The sequence below is a fragment of the Protopterus annectens genome, chromosome 2.part0 (genome assembly GCF_019279795.1).
Source record: "Protopterus annectens isolate FY-2018-M chromosome 2.part0, PAN1.0, whole genome shotgun sequence".
NCBI classification, from domain to species: Eukaryota; Metazoa; Chordata; order Ceratodontiformes; family Protopteridae; genus Protopterus; species Protopterus annectens.
In genome coordinates, this window is record NC_056728.1 from 1,697,224,464 (window position 1) to 1,697,246,629 (window position 22,166).

The following is a 22,166-nucleotide window of genomic DNA, read 5'->3' on the forward strand; positions in this document are numbered from 1 at the left end:
TCAGATACACAACTACTAACATAGGCCCTAATTAACCTGAAGTTGAGGTTATCCATGCTACTGCCTGTGCTTCTACTTACACTAAATTGTGTCAATTTTTTGTAATCTTTATTCCCCCCTCATCTAGATGTGATCATTACTTGCATACTTTCGGAAATCATTAACCTTTAGCCTTGACGAAACCAGTGTTCTGTCCTTTATTACCCTGTTATCAGCTTGCCTCCATGAAATGAAAAAAAAAAAAAAAGAAAATTGTGTAGTTCTTTGTTGCAGTCTGATAGACAAGCTGCAACATTTGTTGCTAAAAGAAGACTTTTTGTTATAGTCAGTGTTCCCATATTTACTTCATTCCACTTAAAATTTGATAGATTAAGTCAAGGGTCTTAATCCAGAAATTCACCTATGACAAAAATAAGAGAAAACATATAAGCTGTATGTGTATTATTGTCTGTGTACTTTTACTCCCACAACTTCAGTATCCCTAAATTACAACATATTAACTTAAACATGATTTTATCTAGCTTTTCTTCTATTTTTGCACTATATTGCCTACATTTCTTAATACCAAAAAAGAAGGAGAAGAGGAAGAAAAAAGGCATCTGTGTACTTTAATAACTTTGTCATACAAGAACTAAAAATACTTTACTATAAAATATGCAATTTATATTATAAAAGTTTCATAGAAAAGAAAATGTTTTGCTTATAGTTACCTTTCCCTTCCCCATAGAGTCCATACAGACATTAATGACATGAAGTTAGGTGAATACTTTATAGCTTCTCACAAATTTAACAAAGCCAACAAAAGTTTAATCTTTACACTTATGTTTGTACAGCTGTATTTCACAAATGTGATTGATGCTTTGCAGTCTCACATTTATTCACTAATTTCCATGTTGCTCTTCCTTTTCCTCTCCATCTCTCAGCTCCAGATTCTGATTCTATTTTATGGTGCTTCTGATTCTTCTGGTCAACTCGTGTGCTTTTCCCCTGCCTCTCAAGCATTTTCCATTGGAACAGTGAAAAAGGTTTCACTGGCAAAGTCTGTCCATGTGTTTTGTTACCAGAAAAATGTGATGCAAAGCCCCATTCTGCTGACCCTGTAATACATCTAAAATTACGAAGTAAGTAGAAGGCAAAAACCAAGAATCCAAAAAATGTCCAGCAGTAACAGGACCTGGAACTTACAAACACAGCAAGAGTCGTTGTTGAAACAAAGCATTTAATCCACTTAAAACCGGTGAACACAATATGAAACAAGCGCTTTCGCTCGGTCAATACCGAGCTTCTTCAATGTACAGAGTGCTTTGTGCTTAATTAACAGATGTTAAATACTAAATCAAGCAATCAGATGACCCTCCTCACTCGTTCTGCTTTAATTAAAACCACACCATATTGGGTAAAAAGAAAAGGAACTGCTTATCTAAAAAAACATAATAAAATGCATGTAGCTAAAAACTGAAGGCTCGACCCCATTTTTTGCCCCGATTGCTCCTTCTCTGACCCACTACCGGGGTTCGGAGCCATCAGATCCAGGCAGCATCGGAGCTGGGGGAGGCTCGGTGACGATAATACACCCTACTTCGGCTCCGTCCGCACCCTCGAGTTTGTCTGGTCCATTTTCGGATCCGAGCTCTCGAAGCTGTCAGCTGAGCTTCGGATCCGGAGGTGTCAGTGTGTCTTTGGCTCCATCTCGGTCGGAGCATACTGGCCCTTCGGATTCAATTGCATCGGCGCCAGCTCCGGTCCACGCCTCGGATCCGAAGGGACTGCTCTCAGATCCTAGAGAGAGTTCTCCTTCGGCGTTCGATGTTGTGGAGAGGGTCTTGTCGAGGGACTCGAGACCCCAAGGCTCCTGCTGTGGTTCCACCCATCACTCCCTCTCAGACAGGCCTACCTTCCATCATCCGGTTCCAGGGACAGCCTGCACCTACTTCCCAGATAGTTCCCTTAGAGGAACAGGATGTGGTTGGTGAGGCATCCTCGGACAGCCCCCCCCCCCAAGGAGGTTCCTCACAAATGTAAGTGCAAGAGGAGGCACTTGGACTCACCCGAGTCCCTGACTGAGGACACAGACTTAGAGGAAGGGGAAGGTTCCTCAAGGTTACCCCCCAAGGACGTCTCCTTTGGAGACATTATGGAAATGCTTCATATTAGAGGGGGTGGTCAGCCCAAAAACCTTCCTCCAATGAGTGCGTTTCTGGAGGCATTTGACACAGGCCCATCTATCTCTTGGGTGTCCCCTCCCACTGATCCCCTGGTAGATCTGATCACTACCAGGGCATGGAAGGAACCGGACACTGTGGAGCCCATACCAAAGAGACCAGACAAAATTCTCAGTCCACCCACAGATAGGACGGTCTGGAGCAAGGGTGCTCCAGTAGATGCCATGTTGGTGGCGGCTGCCACCAAGAAGGAACTAGCCCAGGAGAGTTCCTTGGTCCACCCTCCTGACAAGGAGTCTCGGATGATGGACCGCATAGGGAAGCGGATGTTCACTTCAGCCACCTTCTCAGTAAGGTCGCTGAACTATATGGCACATGTGATACTGCTCCAGTGGGATCTCATTAAAGAATATGCCGGGTCGCCCCCAGAGTCCATGTCGGCCGAGGATAAGAAAACATTCTCAGCTCGAATGGCCACTCTTAAGTCCATTTTGAACACTTCTATGTGGCTTCTTTCCCATGCCACGGAAGGAGCCGCTAGAGCTAGTGGAGCAGGCATTGTCTTACGGCGGCATGCTTGGCTCCATCTCTGCGACTTTGCGGAACCCTTCAAGGCATCCTTCGCAAATGCCCCTTTTGACGGCTCTTCGCTGTTTGACAAGACCATCTGCAACACGCTGGTCCAGAGCGAGAAAGACGGGAAGACGTCTGCCATCTGGATCCGCTTCTCGGCTCCCCAGAGGTCCGTTCTAGGAACCAAAGGGGACAAAAGAAGATGTGGTTCCGGAAATCCCAACAGTCCCATTTCGCTCAGGACCCCTCGTCCTTCAGAGTCAGAGGAGGACAGGGTGGACGCCGGCCCAGAGACAGAGGGGGACCGAAGAATTTTGGGTCGAGAGAACCTTTTTGGATCGGCCCGCGCAGCAGCCCTGAGGGGTAACCCAACTGCTCCACTCTGGAGGCAGTCGGGGGGCATTTCTTGAGGCACCTAGCAGTTTGGGAGTCCATTACAACGGATCACTGGGTGCTTCGAATCATATCCAGAGGTTACACTATCCCCTTTCTGAATCTCCCTCTCACATCCCGGAGCCTCCCCGATGTCCCACCCAATCAAAGGGAGGCAGCAGCCACAGAAATAAAGCAGCTGCTAGAAAAAAAAGAGCAATCCAGCCCATCCCTCAAGATCAATCTGGATCAGGCTTCTACTCCAGGTTCTTTCTGGTGTCAAAAAAGACGGGGGACTTAAGACCAATCCTCAACCTGTCCACTCTAAACCTGTCAGTTGCCAAAGAAAAGTTCCAGATGGTCACCATTCAATCCATTCTCCCACTCCTGCAGGAGAACGACTGGATGTGCTCTATAGACCTCAAGGATGCTTATTACCACATTTTGATGGACAGATGATCCAGAAGGTTTCTCCGCTTCCAGCTGGGAGCCAGCCACTACCAGTTCAGGGTCCTTCCCTTTGGTCTCACCACAGCCCCCAGGGTGTTGACCAAAGTGATGGCAGTTGTAGCGGCCCACCTGAGGCTTCAGGGAATACAGGTCTTTCCGTACCTAGATGACTGGCTCCTGACCGCCCCCACCAGGCATCTACTCTGTTCAGCCAGGAATTACTTCCTTCACTTGGCCTCTCATCTGGGAATCTCAATCAATCTCAAGAAATCCTCCCTTCAACCAACTCAAACTTTGGATTTCATAGGGGCCAGGCTAGACACAAACCTGTTGAGGGCCTTCCTAACTCCAGACAGGCTTCGAACTTTGACATTCCACGTGCTGGCCCTCCTACAATCCCTGGCTCCTCCAGCGGAATTGGTCCTGAGGGCGCTAGGTTCCATGGCTGCAGCCATCAATCTGTCACCTCTAGCTCGTCTAAACATGAGGGTCCTACAATGGACCTTGCAGGTTCAATGGTCCATCCTGCAACATCCGCTAAGTGCATCTATCTCCCTCAGCAAGGTTTTCAAGAAATCCCTACTCTGGTGGATCCAGTCCTCGGATCTCCGGGAAGGGTGCCCCTTCTCTATGGCCCCACCCCAAGCCACGGTGACCACGGACGCTTCTCACCTTGGGAGGGGGGGCACTGCATGGGCAAAACCGTCCAAGGCATGTGGACCCACTTGGAGACCTTGTTGCACATCAATGTCTTAGAGATGAGGGCGGTTCTTTTAGCGTTGCAAGCACTCCAGGCCCTTCTTCCCTTAGGGACAATAGCGATTCAATCAGACAACATGTCAGTAGTCTGGTATATCAACAAACAGGGGGGAACCAGATCCTATCTGCTATGTCGAGAGGCCATGAGAGTTTGGGAATGGGCAATCACCACCAACCGCTTTCTCATAGCAACGCACATTCCGGGTCGGTCGAACCATCCTCTCACTTTACAAGTGGTCTCTGAACCCGAGAGTAGCGAAGCAAATCTTCCTCAAGTGGGGTCAACCTTGCTGCGATCTATTCGCGTCGCCTTCGAATGCAAAGTGCAGTGAGTACTTCACTCTACTTCCCCCACCAGGGGAATCCCCCAGAGACGCTCTAGTCCATGTTTGGCCATCCGGTCTACTTTATGCTTATCCACCTCTTCCTCTCATGATAAAAGTCTTGCAGAAAGCTCATCGGTTGGGGAGCAGAGTGATCCTCATAGCCCCATTCTGGCATGGTTCCTTGCCTATGGTCTCATCTAGTCAATCCTCCATGGATTTTGGATCCCATTCCGGATCTGATATCTCACCCCCTGGGGTTGACAACCCCAAACCTGGACAATCTCAAGCTCACAGCTTGGTTGATCCAGTTCCAATCATAGCTAGGACTCTCAGTATCTCCTCTTCCGTTAAAGCTATTTTAGTAGCCGCTCATAAACCTTCTACTAGTCTATAAGAGCAAATGGAAACGTTTTTCGATCTGGGCGGAACATAGAAATTTGGATCCCTTTACAGCCCCGATACCAGCTGTATTGGATTTTTTTTGTCATACTTATTTGATCAAGGTACCAGCTCCTCCATCGTCAAAGTCCAATTAGCAGCAATTTCACACTTTCATGTGGGAAATGATCTCGGTTCTTTAGCTTCTTCCAAAATCTGCAAGACCTTCGTAAAGGGTACCTTCCTGTTAAGGCCTCCTGTTAAGGATGCAGTTCCTCCGTGGGATTTAACTCTTGTTCTCCAGGCTCTTACTGGCCCTCCGTTTGAACCTGCAGCTTCGGTGGATCTAAAATATTTATCTTGGAAAATGGCCTTTCTCATTGCTATCACTTCGGCTAGAAGGGTTTCGGTGCTTCAAGCCCTTTGCGCCAAACCTCCATATCTGGTCTTTCATAAAGACAGAGTTTCTCTCAGGACCAATCTCTCCTTCTTGCCTAAAGTCACCTCTGAGTCCAACATTAATCAATCTATCAATTTACTGTTTTTTTTCCCAAATTATCACAACAAAGGTGAATACAAATTACATTCTTTGGACGTGCACAGACAATTGAGGTCCTATTTACACAGGACTGCTGAACATAGGAAATCTGAGCAACTCCTTGTATCCTTTGCTAAACCCTTTTTGGGTAAACCTGTGTCAAAAGCTACATTGTCCAGATGGATTTCACAATGTATACTTCTTGCATATAAGAGTTCTGGCTGACCAGAACCTGTCGGAGTTCACGCCCATTCCACTCGATCGGTTTCCACTTCTGCTGCCTTTTGGTCCAGAGTGTCCTTGGATGTCATTTGTTCAGCGGCCACTTGGGTTTCATCCCATACTTTTATTACCCATTACATGCTGGATATAATTTCCAGAGGGAGGGCGTCCTTTGGCTCTGCAGTGCTCCGGAATATTCTTCCATGAGGACCTCCCAAGTTTTTTGGTAGCTGGGGACTCTGTCCCACAGGTTGATGAACAAATGAAGTTAACTTCTTCAGATAAAGAAGTTATGTACTCACCATAACGTTCCATCTGAGTAGGTAACTTCATTTGTCAGCAACCAACCCCCCCTCCGTCCCCCTAACCTGTAGTTCGACCTTTTTAGGATCATTGTGCTTCCTGTGCCAGATGACATCAGGTTAGGATGTTTAGTTGATCCTTTGGTTGTAGTATTCTATAATGCTAAAGCAAACTTGATCTGAGGACAGAGAGGGATGGCAGGGGGTTATGGGTAAGGGGAGGAGCTTGGAGCTCGGATCTTAGCTGAATAAAGTTGCCGGCTCGGATCCGATTCAGATCCGATACCCACAGGTTGCTGACAATTGAAGTTACCTACTCAGATGGAACGTTATGGTGAGTACATAACTTCTTTTTTGCCCTCATGATGGCCTTGCATGTCTCATGTGCTGTTGGCTCCCTCTTGACTAGCAAGTGTTTCAGCTTTTGCTTATCCTCAGCCAATAGCAAGAGGTCTATAAAGGGTGCACCTCTGGCAGATACCTTGTGTGTCCTTGTGGTGTCTGCTCACCTTTCTGTAAGTCATATCTCTAGAACATATGTGTCAATGGCCTACAGCTGAAGAGAAATGTCCTTAAAATCCACTATCAGTAGCAACACTCGACTGAAGATTCTTCTCCCCAGTCGTCCCCCATCTTATTGCCAGATGTAGTAGAGCTCATTTTTCTAAGTTGAGGAGGGACTTGCAGTAACCACACACTAGTCGGGTCTGGAGGGTAGGCCAGAAGTAATTTATATATATCAACTGTTTGTCATCTGGGTTGGAGGACAGGCCAGAAGTACTGTATATGCAACAACTGATTCACATCTCGGCAGGCCTATCCTCCATAGAGTAGAAGTACATATTTATGGAACATGACCTAATGCCAGCACTAGATTATACAGAAATCTCTCTTACCTCAGTGCCATCACCAGCAAGTATTTTCCCCTAGTTCGAGTCCTATCATCTGTCCACTAGCATTCACTCGTATGCTGAACCCCTAACACATCATTTGAGTGCGGGCCCTCCCATCCAAGTAAGATGTTTAGGGGAGGTTTTCCATTTCTGTCTATGTTCCAAAGATGGAACTTTAAAGACAGTGAGACCCTTATCTCTGAGACACACAAGGGTAATGACACCTCCCATCTAGTAGTGCTGCACTGCCTGTATGCTTCTAAGTTGCAAAAGTGACCCCTCCTTTGGAGAAAAATTTAGACTTATGAAGTTCTCTGTGGATTGGTCTATGTTTGCATTTTCTCCAGAAACGTCTAAACTGACAGAATTGTTCAGAAATCCGTCCATTCACCTTCCTGTTTTTTTTTTGCTTGTTTGTTTTTGTTTTGTTTTTTTTTTAATCTTTTTTAAGGTGAAAACATGGAAGGAAGAGGAGCATTGGGTCATCTCACTCCTGGAGCCTCTCATTAAAGATAGTATAAATGATGTTGTCCTTTTCTGGGTTACAGATCTGATCATCGTTTCTGACTCAGCCACATTCAGAAGACTTGGGATCTGAATCTTGAGCTCTTCTCTCTACCCATAACACTCTACTCCATCCCCAACTCCTCAGATCTCATTTGCCACCATTTTGTCAGGTGAGATCTGCAGAATCTCAAGCATGAGAGAAAACAATTATCTAACTCTTCTTGTTAAAAGTTAAATTTTGAGTTAAATTTCTTACAGTGGGTGTTTTTATTTCACCTCCCTCATTTGTCTGTCTTGCTTTCAGTGGTGTCAGGATTATTCTGATTCATTATTCTCTATCCTTTTTCCTATATATATATATATATATATATATATATATATATATATATATATATATATAGATTAAAAACAGTTTTTTTTGCGTTTGTATTTAAAAGTTACTGGTATAGTGGTTCTTTTTTAAAGTTAGTGTGTGTTAAAGTTTTTCCTTTTTTGACAGTAGTCAGTGTGACATTTATACTGCTTGCTTTCCTTTTCATTTTTCTGGGCATACTTTGGGTAAGGCTACTGTAGGTGTGTTTTGGTGTTTGGTCTTGCATAGATGGGAACATTGTCTGACAAACCTGGCTTTAAGAAGTGCACTTCTTGTGAACATAAGATTCCAAACTCTGATGCCCACAAGAAGTGCGTCTGTTGTCTAGGGCCAGAGCATCTTAATTTGGATTGTGACATATGCTCCTCATTCAGTCCTAGGGCCCATTCAGACTGTAGAAATTAATAATTACAGGATTGCTGCCAGCATCATCATCTTCTCCTGGGGCTCAAACCCCCTCCAAATGTCATCATGGTTCCTTGAAATTTAAGAAACGATCCCTCAAAAAGTTGCAGACAGATTCGACAGAGCCACCAGAGTAGCTTAGGCCTCAGATCTGACTCCTTCAGATTCGAAGACCGTCAAGCCTTCCTCTGGTCCACAGGTCTTTTCAGACCTGACAGGTATCATTACTATTTCCTGCTTTCCCATGCTATCCATGTCATACTCTGATCCCAGGCCATCAAATCCCGCAGTTAGAAACCAGTCCCTGGAACTTGATTTGGAACCTGCTTCTGTGGCTCTACCAGCCTAGTTGGTCCATATAAAAAAAAACAGTCCAAACCACCCTCTGTAGCATCTTCCAGATCTTCTAGGAGCTTGACAAAGGCAAACATGGACAGGATGATGCAGAGATTCCTTAGGGCTCAGATACACATGGGGGGTTTGCCTGCTCCATCCCCTCCCAGATCCATTAGCACATCTGCCCAACAAATTCTATCTCCTTCTCTAATCCGACCTGCAGGTTCAGAGTCGAAGGATCCTGGATTGATGAGAGGTGCAGTGTCAGATCAGAGGAAGCTCCCTTCCTCAACTCGTACAGCATCCCTGACCAGTCCTGCTCAGATTCCTTCAGATCAGGGCAGGTCTCAGATCTGAGCAGTCGGTGCCAGGTCCAAGCGGCTTGGTTTGGCTCTTACTATGTCGGATCCATCCCTTCCCCTCAGTGCCTCGAACCTGGACAGCTCGGGTCTGATTCTGTCTGGAGGGCTCGGATCCGGGGTTAACCTCAATCTTCCTTCTTCATCTGCTTCGGCGCTGAGGAGGGGAGGATTGCTTTCCCTGGGACTGTCAGCTTTCCAGGCAGCAGAAAGGGTATTCTCTTTGTGTAGAGAACCCTCCTCTCTAGTCTTGGATCCTACCCCTCATCCCTCATCAGGTCCGAGCTCTGAGCCCATCATCTCTGCTGCTCAGGGTCAGCCAGCTCAGGGAAGACTCCACCCACATTCCCCAGAGGGTTTCCCCTCTCTTGCGACACCTCTCCCAAGCATCCCACAGAGGAGGTCCATAGGAAGAGAATGTGTAAGAGGAGGCACTTAGACTACCCTTTGGAGTCTCTTACAGAAGGCATAGATTTCAAAGAGGGAGAAGGATCCCTATGATCACCACCTGATGTTGTCTCCTCCTTTGGGGACATCCCAGAAATCCTTGAGCAGAAAGGTGGCTGATCTTCCCAAACTCCTTCTGAGAAATTGATGTTCCCGGAGGCTTTTGGGGCTGGCTCATCTATGTCTTGAGTGACCCCCCCCCCAGGCGGATGAACTTATTGACCTGGTTTTCCCATCTGACTTGGAAGGAACCGGACACTGTCAAACACCCGGATTAATTTCTAGTCCCCCCGTCAGATAGAACCCATTGGAGAAAAGGTGTTCCTGTTGATGCCATAGTTGTGGCAGCAGCCATTAAAAAGGAGCTAGCCAAGCAGAGCTCCTCTGTCCATCCACCAAAAAGGGAGTTCAGAGTGATGGACAAATTTAAAAAGTGGATCTGTACCTCAGCCGCATTTGCCTGGCATATTTTACATGTTTACAAACAGATGTGATAAAGGAGCTTTCAAACTGTCTCACCAAGTTCATGTCTGTGGAGGATCTCAAGAAGGTTTCTCCTCAGTTGGCTACTCTGTCAGTTCTTCGATGAGGCTGATCTCTCATACTGTGGAAGGCACCTCATGAGCAGCCAGTTCAAGCATAGCCATTAGGAGACATGCCTGGAGGAGGCTATGCAATGTCGCAGAACCCTTTAAGATGTCTTTTGTTAATGCTCCCTTTGATGGCTCTTCCTTGTTCAGGCCATCATGAAAGATATGCTTGCCTGCAGCAGGCAAGAAGGAAAGACCCTGTCTGCCATTGGAATCAAGTTTTCTACCCCTCAATGAACTTTCCGTAGAAACCAGGAAGGCGGGAAGAAAATGTGGTTCAGAAAGTCGCAGGAGCCTTTTCAAGACCTGTGTGTGAACACTTCCCCCAGAGGCAGAGTTGGAGGTTTTGATGAAAGACAGGGCTGAGAGACTCCTTCTCTGATAGGCCCTATCAGCACTCCTGAAGCGCTGCCCGACTGTCCATCTCAGGAGACAGTCAGGGGTCGTGTTTCCCTGCACCTGGACAAATCTTACAAACAATGCATGGTTGCTAAGCATACTATCCAGAGATTACTACATTCCCTTTTCCCTTCCACCTCCTGTCCCAAGGAGGAATCTCCCCAACATTTCACTCAATAGAGGGACTATGCAGCTCAAGAAGTTCAAAAGCTGCTACAAAAAAGCTGTATAGGAGAGCCCACCTGAACAAAAAGGATTCAAAACTTAGTCCCACTTCTTTTTGGTGCCAAAGAAAACATGTGACCTAAGACTGATTTTGGGTCTAAGCAATCTGAATCGGTATGTAATATGTAAAGAAGTCAAAGTACCAAATGGTTATGGGTTCAGTCCATCCTGCCTCTTCTATCCAAGGATGATTGGATGTGCTCTATAGATCTCCAGGACGCATACTATCATATTAAAATAGACAGATGCTCCAGGAGACACCCGCTCTTTCAGCTGAAAGCCAGTCACTACCAATTCAGAGTACTGCCCTTTGGATTCACCACAGCCCCCTGGGTGTTCACCAAATACATGGCAGTCTTGGCAGCTCACCCTAGGCTCAAAGGATTCCAGGTATTTCCCTATCTCGATGATTGGCTCCTCACTGCCCCAACCAGACATCAACTTCTACAAGCCAGGGATTACTTGCTTCAGATCTCCAGCTCCCTAGGCTTCATGATAAAACTTGCCAAATCGAAGCTGTCTCCTGTACAAGCTGCAGAATTTATAGGAACTCAACTGGATACTACAACTCAAGTGGCTTCATTTCCTCTTCACTGCATCACATCTTTGAGAAATTAGGTGTGGGACATACTGTCTTGTCCGTACCCTCCAGTGAAACTAGTGTTACAAACTCTTGGGTCAATGTCAGCTGCCATTATTCTAGTCCTTCTCACAAGATTTTTCATGCGAATCCTCCAATGGACCTTGGCATCACAGTGGTCTGTTCATTACCAGCCTGTATCTGTTCCTGTCAAACTCACTGCAATTTGAAAACATCATATTTGATTGTGAATACAGTCAGAAGACCTGTTTTGGGGCAGGCTTTTCTCTCTTCCTCCCCCAGTAGCCATAGTGACCACAGACGTTTCCCAACTTGGTGATTTCAAGGGAAAGGTTGTCCAAGGCAGGTGGTCCTCCTCGGAGACCAAGTTGCATATCAATGTGCTAGAGATGAGAGCAGTCCTTCTAACATTACAAGCTTTTCAGGATGTTCTCCCCTAGGAACTATTGCAGTAGACACAGACAACATGTCAGTAGTCTGGTACATCAACAAGCAAAGAGGAATCCACTCCTACCCATGGTGCAGAGAGGCCATGAGGGTCTGAGAATGGGTGATCTCTTCAGACCGCTTTCTTATTTCAATGCACATACCAGGGAAAACCAGTGCACTGGCAGACAGACTCAGCAGGTCAGTTCTGATTCCTCATGAATGGTCCCTCAATCAATCAGTAGTGAACATGATTTTCAGCTGTTGGGACCAGCCTTGCTGCAATCTCGTTTCCTCTCCCTTCAACAACAAGTGCAGCAAGTACTTTGCTCTGATTCCCCCTCTGGGGGAGTCACCAAGGGAACCTCTAATTAACAGTTGTCCTCTGGGTTTCCTCTCTGCCTTCCCCCCTCTTCCATTGATTCCAAAGTTTCTACAGAAAGCAAGCAGGCTGAAGAGGTCAGTCATCCTCATTGTCTCCTTCTGATCTCGACAGATATGGATCCCCTTCCTCTGGTCTCACCTTAGATATCCTCCATGGAAACTAGAGCCCAATCAGGATCTCATCTCACCCATCAGAAGTTCAATATCCCAATCTCCACGCCCTCAAGCTAACAGCATGCTTTTTCCACTTCCAATGATAGTAAGCCAGTCCAGGCTCCCTTCTCCAGTTCATGACATTATCTTGACCTCCCAAAAGCCCTCCACCAAGAAAGTCTACAGATACAAATGGAAAAGATTCTCTATACGGGCTACTAAAGCAAATCTAGATCCTTTCTTAGCTCCTACTTCATCCATCATTCTTTTCCTCACTAGTCTTTTTAAGAAAGAAGCTAGTTTTTGTACTATTAAACTTCACTTAGCAGCCATATCCAAGTTCCATGCTGGAAACAAATCCTTTTTTTGTCAACTTCCAGATTATGTAAAGCTTTCATGAAATGAATTTTTCTGCATAGACCACCAGTAAAAGACCCCTCTCCGCCTTGGGACCTCACGGTAGTCCTCCAGGGGTTGACTCAAAACCCCTTTGAACTGGCAAACAATTGCAATATGAAGTTTCTTTCTTGGAGAACTATCTTTTTGGTAGCTATCACTTCAGCAAAATGAATTGCTAAGCTCCAGGCCTTATCATCTAGGCCTTCTTACATTATTTTTCATAACGATAGGGGTGCCTGTAAAAATCGACCCTTCCTTCATGCCTAAAGTGGACACAGAGACTAACATTAATCAATCCATTCAATTGCCAGTTTTCTTTCCATACTTCACTAATAAGGGCGAATGTAGACTGCACCTTCTTGATGTTCATAGACAACTATGTTTTTATCTTCACAGAACAAAACAGTACAGGAAGTCTAATCAGGTGTTTGTATCCTTTTCCCTTAACCGCTTAGGTCAAGAAGTTTCCAAAATTACTCTGGCTAAATGGAGTACTGACTGTATTTCACTGATTTATTCTCAAAGAGGTTTGGAATTGTCTCATCCTCCTAGAGCCCACTCCACTAGATCTATGTCTACTTTATCTGCTTTTTCCTACAGAATTCCAATATTACCTCTACCCTTTCTACCATTTTTTTCTTTGCCACTAACAATTTTCTACGTTTCCTTATTATATTCTCTCTTTTAGTTTTCATCTCTTATTCTGTAATTTATGTAGCCTCTAACTTTCTTCCCTTCCCTCAATCTCAGTTCTTCTTCTGTAATCATTGCATCTTATTTTCACTCAGATTAGTATATTCAACTTGTTGAATATTATTTTAGTATATTAGGTGTATGTAGTGTGTAAACATAAGCTTTTATTTTTCTTCCTTATTTTGTATTAACTGTAGTTGTATTACTTTGTATTAGATTTTGTAATATATGCATATGCATCAAGTGTTCATAGGTAGGTACTAGGCTATTGGCCCTAGGGACTATATAAGCCTAGCCAAAAATGTACCTTGGCTTTCACCACCCAAGAAAATTATTTTCCTGTGCCCCTGTCGAGCAGAGCCACAGAAGTGATCCCTGGGGTGAATTTCCTATTTCCCATCCAATCATCAAGATTTTTCTTGAAGAGTGCTAATGAGAGGAGCTCTGTTTGACATAGATAGGTAGTCTGTTCCAGAGTATGGGAAGTCTCTGGGACAGGAATCTATCCCTCCAGCATGTTCTGTTTATTGTGGTGACAAGGTTTAGGTCCCTAGAGCGTGTGGCTCGGAGGGATTGGGATTTCTTTAACTGGAGCATGTCCAACAGCTCTGGGTTTGACATAGCTTTATATGTTAGGCAGAGATCGCCTCTGAGTAGGCGATATGCGACGGAGTAAATCTGGAGTTTTTTGAGATGGTCTGCGTAGGGCATCTGTTTGAGGCCAGTAATCCTCTTTGTGAGGTATTTCTGTGCCCTTTCCAGTTGTTGTAGATGTGTTGTGAGGTACATACCAAAAGGGGCGTTGTACTCTATAATGGGTCTAATGAGTGATGAGTAGAGGGGAACAATGACCTCTTTTTTTCTGGATGAGAAACCTTTTGTGATGAGGTGAGCCACGTAGAAGGATTTCCTGACAACTGTGGCGATGTGATTATCAAAGGAGAGACTACTGTCCACCTGTGTCCCATGGTCTCTTATCACATTTTCGGCATTAAGTAGACTACCAGCTATGTGGTAGTTCATGGGTACAGAGTTTTGACCAAAGGGGATGACAATACACTTTTTGGCATTGAGCTTCAGGCCATGGCTTTGACACCAGGCATCTGTCTCAGTGAGGCCCGTTTGTAGTATGTCCACATCGTTAGGAGTTTCGATTATGGCTCCTAGTTTGCAGTCATCTGCAAACTTTGTTAGCCAAAGACCTTCTGTGTTAGCCTGTACTTCAGAGAAGTAGATACCAAACAGGAGAGGACCCAGGACTGAACCCTGTGGTACTCCACTTGTCACTGGTCTGAAGTTGGATTTGGAGTCTGCTACTTTCACGGTGTGGGTTCTGAGTTGGCAACCCATCTTATGACATAGGGATTTATACCTAGTTTAGTGAGCTTATCTATAATTCCAGAGTGGGGGATGGTGTCAAAAGCCTTGGCGAGATCTAGATAAGCTGTGTGAACCACCTTACCCACATCTGTGGCTTTGGTGACTGCTTCAAAGAAGTCAATCAGTATTCCAAGTGTTTTTCTGTCAGTAATCTTTTTCTCCATTGCTCCTGTATATATTTAAAATGCATGCCTTGTTTTACTATGCATTCTATGTTGTGTTTCATGTGGAGATTTTCTCCCCAGGCTTCCACTGAAAATGATCTCTTGTTGGCCCAGTGGACATTCCTGGTAAACAAACGCCGATAAATAAATAAATGATATCTGCACTGCAGCCACTTGTTCAAAGAATCATACCTTTGTTACACATTACAAATTTGTCATTGTGCCCAGAAGCAGAGCTTCCTTTGGTTCGACAATGCTCCAGCATGTCCTTCTTTGAGGGCCTCCCAAGAGTTATGTAGTTGGGGACTCTGACCCATCAGTGAGGAAGAATGAAAAGGACAACATCAGATTTAAAAGTTATGGACCTACCATAACTTGGCATCTGTGTTGTCCATTTTCATTCTTCCTCACCTTCCTTCCCAGACATTCGCCCGTCCTTGTCACTCCTAGAAGGATCTTTGGATGATAATGGAACCCTCATGTTCCAGGTTTGAGCTTCAGTCTTTTCTTGCGTTTGTTCTTCCTGTATAACTTAGTGGGCAACATGGCAGCAAACTCAATCTGAGGATTTGGGGATGGAGTACAGCATTATGAGTAGAGGGAGGAGCTCAAGATTCGGATCCTAAATCTTGTGAATGCATCCGAGTCGGATCCAAGGATTGGATATGTAAACCATCAGTGAGGAAGAATGAAAATGGACATCCCAGATGCCAAGTTATGGTAGGTACATAACTTTAAATTTTGCAGCCTGGAAATGTCCCCACACTGCTTCTTTTGTCCCAAGAGGTAGAATCCTGTACAGGTCACTAATGGAGTGGAGTGAAATCTTCATCAAGCATTCAGAGGAAGGCTTTATGTAGTTTCTTTGGTCCACTACCAGCCCCACAGACCATGACAGTGTTCCACCTTTACCATCTGATAAAGACTCCAATGGTTAGGGCATGGTGGGCAAAAAGGCATTTTTCTTTGCAACACTGAGGCTATTTTCTGTTAAATATTTATTTCACTTGTTAAGGTTCCAGTCCTCCAAAGTGGAACAGGCACTGGAGAAGCTAAGCTACCAGACTTTTCTGACTCTTGAGTGAAGGAAGAGACAGACAAGTAAATTACCATGACTTCAACAGTAGGCTTCCATGTGTCCCAGTCTAGTTTTGATTTTGGTATTACTATGGTTAGCGTAATAGGCTGAGGTGTGTGCCTGCAAAAGCTGACATGCTTGAAGCTCATTTCCTTTAATGATGAGCTTAGGTAGACAATTGTTGATGCGATTTAGTGGGAGAACTGTACTTAAGTCAGTCCATTTATTACCCTGTTTTCTTTACTGGGGCAGAAATTTGGGGAGAGAAACCTTCACATCATGGACGTGCAGAGCTAACTGAAGAAGTACCCGATGAAGGTGCCTGAATTTATAAAAAAGGAACAGCTGTTCATTGCCTTCATTTCAAAGAATCACTCCATTCCAAATGGATTGATAATTGCATTGTATTCTGCCATCAGAAGAGTAACCAACTATTAGAAAATGCTGTTGCCAAAGGTCACTGCACTAGAAGGGTGAATGCTTCTACTACTTACTTCAAGAGTATCTCCATTGCAGAATTGCCATGGTCACTCTGTCATCATTTCACACATTCACTAAGCATTATTGCTGGGATCATGATAGAATTGGACCTCCTTTGGCATTTTATTATTCATAGGTTCACAGGTGTGTACTAGGCTAATGGCCCTGGAGACTTTACAAGCCTAGCCCATAGGATTACCGTGGCATCCTGCCACCTGACCTTAGTTTCCAGTGCCTCTGTCGAGTAGAGCCACTGGAGTGATCCCCGGGGTGAATTTTATATTTCCTATCCACTCATCAAGATTTCTCTTGAAGAGGGCCAGTGAGGTGCTCTGTTTGACATGTATGGGACGTCTCTTCCATAGCATGGGCAGTCTCTGCATTATGAACCTGCCCCTATAGCACGTTCTGTTAGTTGTGGTAATGAAGTTGAGGTCTCTGGCGCATGTGGTGCGGAGGGATTGGGATTTCTGTAGCTGTAGCATTTCTAACAGAGCTGGGTCAGACATGGCTTTATTAAGTCAAGCAGAGATCGCCTCTAAATAGGCGATATGAGACAGAGAATAGTTGGAGTTTTTTTGAGTCTGTCCATATAAGACAAATGTTTAAGGCCTAGGATCCTCTTTGTGAGGTACTTTTGCAGCCTCTCCAGTTGTTGCAGGTGTCTAGTGAGGTACATGCCAAATGGGGCATTGTACTCGATGATTGGCCTAATGAGGGAAGAGTAGAGGGAGACAATGACCTCTTTCTTCCTGGATGCAAAACCCTTAGTAATGAGATGTGCCACATAGAAGGGCTTTCTGACCACAGTGGCAGTGTGGTGGTCAAAAGAGAGCTTGCTGTCAACCTGTGTTCCCAGATCATTTATAATGTCTTCTGTGTTCAGTGGACTACCATTGATGTGGTAGTTCATGGGAACTGGGTTTTTCCCAAAGGGGATGATGACACATTTTTTGGTATTGAGCTTAAGGCCATGGTTCTGACACCAGTCGGTCTCAGTGAGGCCTTTCTGTAGGATGTCAACATCACTTGGGGAGTTAATAATGGCTCCCAACTTGCAATCGTCTGTGAACTTTGTCAGCCATAGTCCCTTTGTGTTGGACTGGACTTCTGAGAAGTAGATACCAAACAGGAGAGGACCCAGGACCGATCCCTGTGGGACTCCACTCGTAAGTGGTCGGCAGTCAGACTTGGAGTCATCTACTTTCACACTGTGGGTTCTATCTGTGAGCCAGTTTGCAACCCACCTAGTGATATAGGGGATGCTGCCTAGCTTAGTGAGTTTATCTATGATTCCTGAGTGGGGAATGGTATCAAAGGCCTTAGCCAGATCAAGGTAGGCTGTATGAACCACCTTGCCTTCATCCACAACTCTGGTGACTGACTCAAAGAAGTTGACAAAGTTGAGCAGGCATGATCTACCCTTCACAAAACCAAACTGTGTGGGATCCAGAGTTTGGAGATTCCCTATGTCCTTCTAACCTATCTCCTTTTGGCCATTCTGCACCCCAGCCTCTTGAGAAGTTTAATTTAAATGGTTGGGATTCTTCCCAAGCAGTCTCACAATAAAAAGAACCCCCCCAAATCAAATATAACATATGTATATTCAACAGAGCAGCTGATACACATGTAGAAGCTTTTTAAACTCCCACTTGCCACATATGTGTATGTGTGTGGACAGGCTTTCCATCTTCACTCTGGACAGGTTTTCCATCCTGTGACTGCAGATGTATTTATACCAGTATGTACTTGTATATCCCTGTAAGTTGTCTTTGTGTGTATCCTCAGTGGACAGAGGTCAGAGTGAGTGACATTGAGCTAGTTGTGTTCTCCTAGTCTGTTGATGACAATATAATGTGCAGTTACAGGCATAATACGCACCTATATGTGTGGGAACAATGGGCTAAAAATAGCCCATCTGATGGTTGAAAAAGCGGAAATCCTTTGACTTGGCCAGTGTTGATGGCTTCTTTACAGATCCACTGGTATGGTGAATATATATCTCATATTTCCAGAACATTCTGAATTGAAGGGAAAATCAACATGAGTGGCAGTATTCACCATTCATTGTAAAACCTGTGACCCTAGATGCCTGTCAGAGATCAGTCTTGGATCCACTTCTCTTCATCCACTTTCTAAACAGGGCTGTAAGTATCCTGAAATGCCGAATTGACATTTCACATTATCTTCCATTGATTGTGCAAGTTTGTTAATAGACATAGCTGTAAATTCAGTGTAAATGTGAAACCTACTTTAAGTGTATGTTTAGTTGTCCTTATCCTCTGTTAATTGTGTACTGTATGCTAAAATGACTGTAATGTTTTGTCTTGACTATTTATATATGTGCGTTTTTGCCACATGACCTGGGTGGTGGGAGAAGAGGGTCTTGCAACAGTCCACTAACCTGATCTTCAAACTAATAAGTAAATAAAGCTGTAGCAGTCTGCTGTAGTCAAAGGTTGCTCTAAGATGACTGTGGATAAATAACAAAGGTTTCCAGTCTATTCAAAACAGTCAGTTTGTCTGGTTATATACAAACTGCTTGACTGTTTTGATAATTTCTGTAATACAGTCCTTCCCCAGTGCAGAAATGACTCCTAGTTCTGCAGGCAGTAGATGGTATTTCCATTGAGGTTGTTCATAAATATCTGAATGTCTTTGTGTCAGTCTGGGCTAGGACATGAGCTGTGATGTGTGCATAAAAATGGCTAACTCTTCCCTCTTCATTGACTTGAGAGACAGAGTCAGGATTATGACCCAGATGACCTTAGTTTGACCAGTGAGTCAGGTACCTGCCAGATCTGCTCCAGGGATGTGGTGGGGAGATAAATGATGAGCCATTTCCTGCTCAACACATCCAGGTTACGGTGTGGAGGCATACAGAGAATAAACAGTCTGATCACGAGCTCCATGGCTGATATCAGGGATTTGACCAAAAAAAAAAGGACTTTAGTATTTGGCCAATCAGGGAGGGACATGCCACCATGTAGACAGGTGCATTTCCGTGTGGCACTATTGTACATCCATTTAATTGATGTCAGCCCAGTGCACCAATAGGGAGGTAGAGCTTAACAACCCCCCCCCCAAATTAGGCTACATTATGATGGCCCTGGTTTCTTTGCTACAGTCATGGAGGAGGGTTTTCACCAAGGTGGCTGAAACATCTTTTCCCGAGGATATGACCCATTCAACAAAGGGATATGTCTGGGGTACCCCCAGAAACAAAGGGTACTGACACGCAGTCTGCTAATTCCACCTTCTTTTCAACTCTGTGGTACAGTTTAGTTCAGTATGATGCAACCTGGACACATTTAGAAGTGTACTTTACAAATTACTTTTACTGTTTAATATGCCATTTCCATAATTTGAAATAAAGTTGGATGGTTAAGCTTATACAACAAAAAACACTTGATTGTGTTATGTTTTGTTCATAAACTGCTATGGAAAAATTGCAATAGTTTCTTGGTTAACATCTTGACATGGTGGTGAGCAAATATCAAGCCCTGGCTTTAAACGTACTGTGTATAAAATTTGTAACAAAAGCTGTGGCCTTTGTCCATTGTGTATGTTGCAAGTGAAATTCTGTTTTTTGCCATACAAAAAGTTTACAGACTTTCCCTCTTCTGTTGTGCAAACCTATTATCAGGAACATTACAAAAATAAATATTTCCCATGTGGTGTATTGTAACCTCTTCTGTCATACTTGTTGGCCATTTAGTATCTATTGGCTCTTTCCTAATGCATGTTCATACATTGTTGGTTTCCATTATTCATTTTATTTTTTCTTAGAGAATGGGCAACTTGTGCATTGGCACCCTGGCTGGTAAATGAACATTTTCCAGCGGAATGTTAATATACAGATAATGCCTGATGAAAAATAAGTCTGCTTCTTCAAGGCAGCATATTAAGCTACTGTCAAGCTCAGACAGTTAAAAAGCAAATGACTACTTTTTTTTTTTTTGTTTTAACAATCACTAAACAACACTTTGCTGTTTAGCAATAGTAAAAGAGAAAGTAAATAAAATTGTTTGTGTGTTTGCATATGGTTTTGAGTGTGTGGGTTGTCACTTGACTTCACAGATGTCCATATACTTTACTACCTACTGAAGAGCATATTTTTTTCATTATTGGCTTGTGCAGTATTTACTCATATCAGTCACCTACCTAAGATTTTTTTTTTATCCTGTCATTCAGAATGGGAGTTTCAAGAGCACTGAAACCACGGGACTTGTAAATAATATGAAGACAGGCTATATTGATATGACTAAGGTGTAATTTACTTTTGCCAGATTGAATACTATGATACATTGAAAATGTGGCTTGCCTGTCAGCTGCTGTTTAGGTATAGCAGTATTATGATTTTGACCCACAGATTTTGTCTTGCCCATACAAGATTTGTAGAGCTTATTCAGAAAATTAAGCCATTTTAACGTATGCCTGTCATTAAATAAAGTAACACTATACAAAGGCTCATGATATCTACGTATAATGGGATTAGCATCTGAAGACTTTCTATTTTTGAAAATAAGAAAGCTGTCCCCTTTCAGATCCTTTACTAAAATGTTAGAGGCCATTGTGATGTATCTAATGCTCTAAGGTTGAGAAGTATGAAATGATGTGTAGCAGTCGAGAGGTAACAATTTTATTAGATCAGGGCAAAATGTTACAAATCTCAAATAATATATAAATGTTTCACTAAGACCATCCTTAATCATTTATTGTAACTGAGTGTTGTACATTGGTTGTATACTAACTCTGTTTTTGTTTTTAGGGTGTTTATATGGGCTGGCTTACTGCATCAGGAAGTGGTGCACGTACACTTGGCCCAGTGTTTGCTAGTCAAGTCTACACTCATCTAGGACCTCGCTGGACGTTTAGCATCATTTGTGGGATTGTGCTGCTGGCTAGTGTTTTGCTAGGAGCAATGTACAAAAGACTTATTGCATTCTCTGTCCGCTTCCAGAGAATACAGGAATAAGGAGTCTTCCAGCTACCTTTGCACTTTTAATGCATTCAGTATCAAAGAACAAAAATGAAGATGACATTGTGAAATTTTTTTCTCAGATTGAGAAGCACTTTAATTTTTATGTGAATGCTTACCATTTGATTAACAATGTCATTGTATATAAATTAACTGGTCTCTGAGAGACATAGTAACAGAAATGTTACATTTTGGTATGGTGGTATGTATATAATTAATTTAGTGAATGTGGAAAGCCTAATCTTCAGTGTAATTTCATGGTGTCGCTAGATGAATTAATGTTTAATTAATTTAACTCTGGTATTTAACATGGACTAATATGGTAGCAGCATGTACCTTCCATTCCTTGCTGTGATAAAATTACATGGATTTTCCATTTGGAATTTTAACAGTGTAATTCTATAATTTAATATTTTAAGGTAAAAGTATACAGCTAGGTTAACTACATTTAAGAGTAGTTATATAACATATTTTGGACAACTGATTGTCGTAATATATTGTACATTTTTTAAATTAACTTTCTACCTTGTATTGGCCAATGCTGTGCACTGAATTTTTATCCTTTCTCGATCTATTCAGAAATGTCTGTAGCTGGTGCAGAGGATGGATTGTACCCCTAAAAGTGACTGTTTTTTTTCTTTCCTTTCTATTAAGACACATGTCAACACTTGTCATTCCCCACTGTAAGAAACTAAGTACTCCCTTTTCTTGTTACAATCTGATTTGGTCAGTTTATGTTTTTCCCAAGTTAACAGCACAATATTTGACTCTCTGCTATGATTCACAGTTGGGTATCCTGTGAATTGCTCAT

General features: G+C 43.5%; 1 protein-coding gene across 1 annotated transcript in view; it reads left to right on the forward strand.

Annotated features, from left to right (window-relative positions):
• The window catches only part of MFSD8 (major facilitator superfamily domain containing 8), a 626,971-nt gene extending 605,077 nt beyond the window's left edge, over positions 1–21,894 (forward strand). Inside the window, exon 12 of the mRNA XM_044061750.1 lies at positions 21,146–21,894. Coding sequence (XP_043917685.1) covers positions 21,146–21,352 — 207 coding nt within the window. The 3' untranslated portion in view covers positions 21,353–21,894. The remainder of the gene's footprint in view (positions 1–21,145) is intronic.
• The last annotated feature ends 272 nt before the right edge of the window (positions 21,895–22,166 follow it).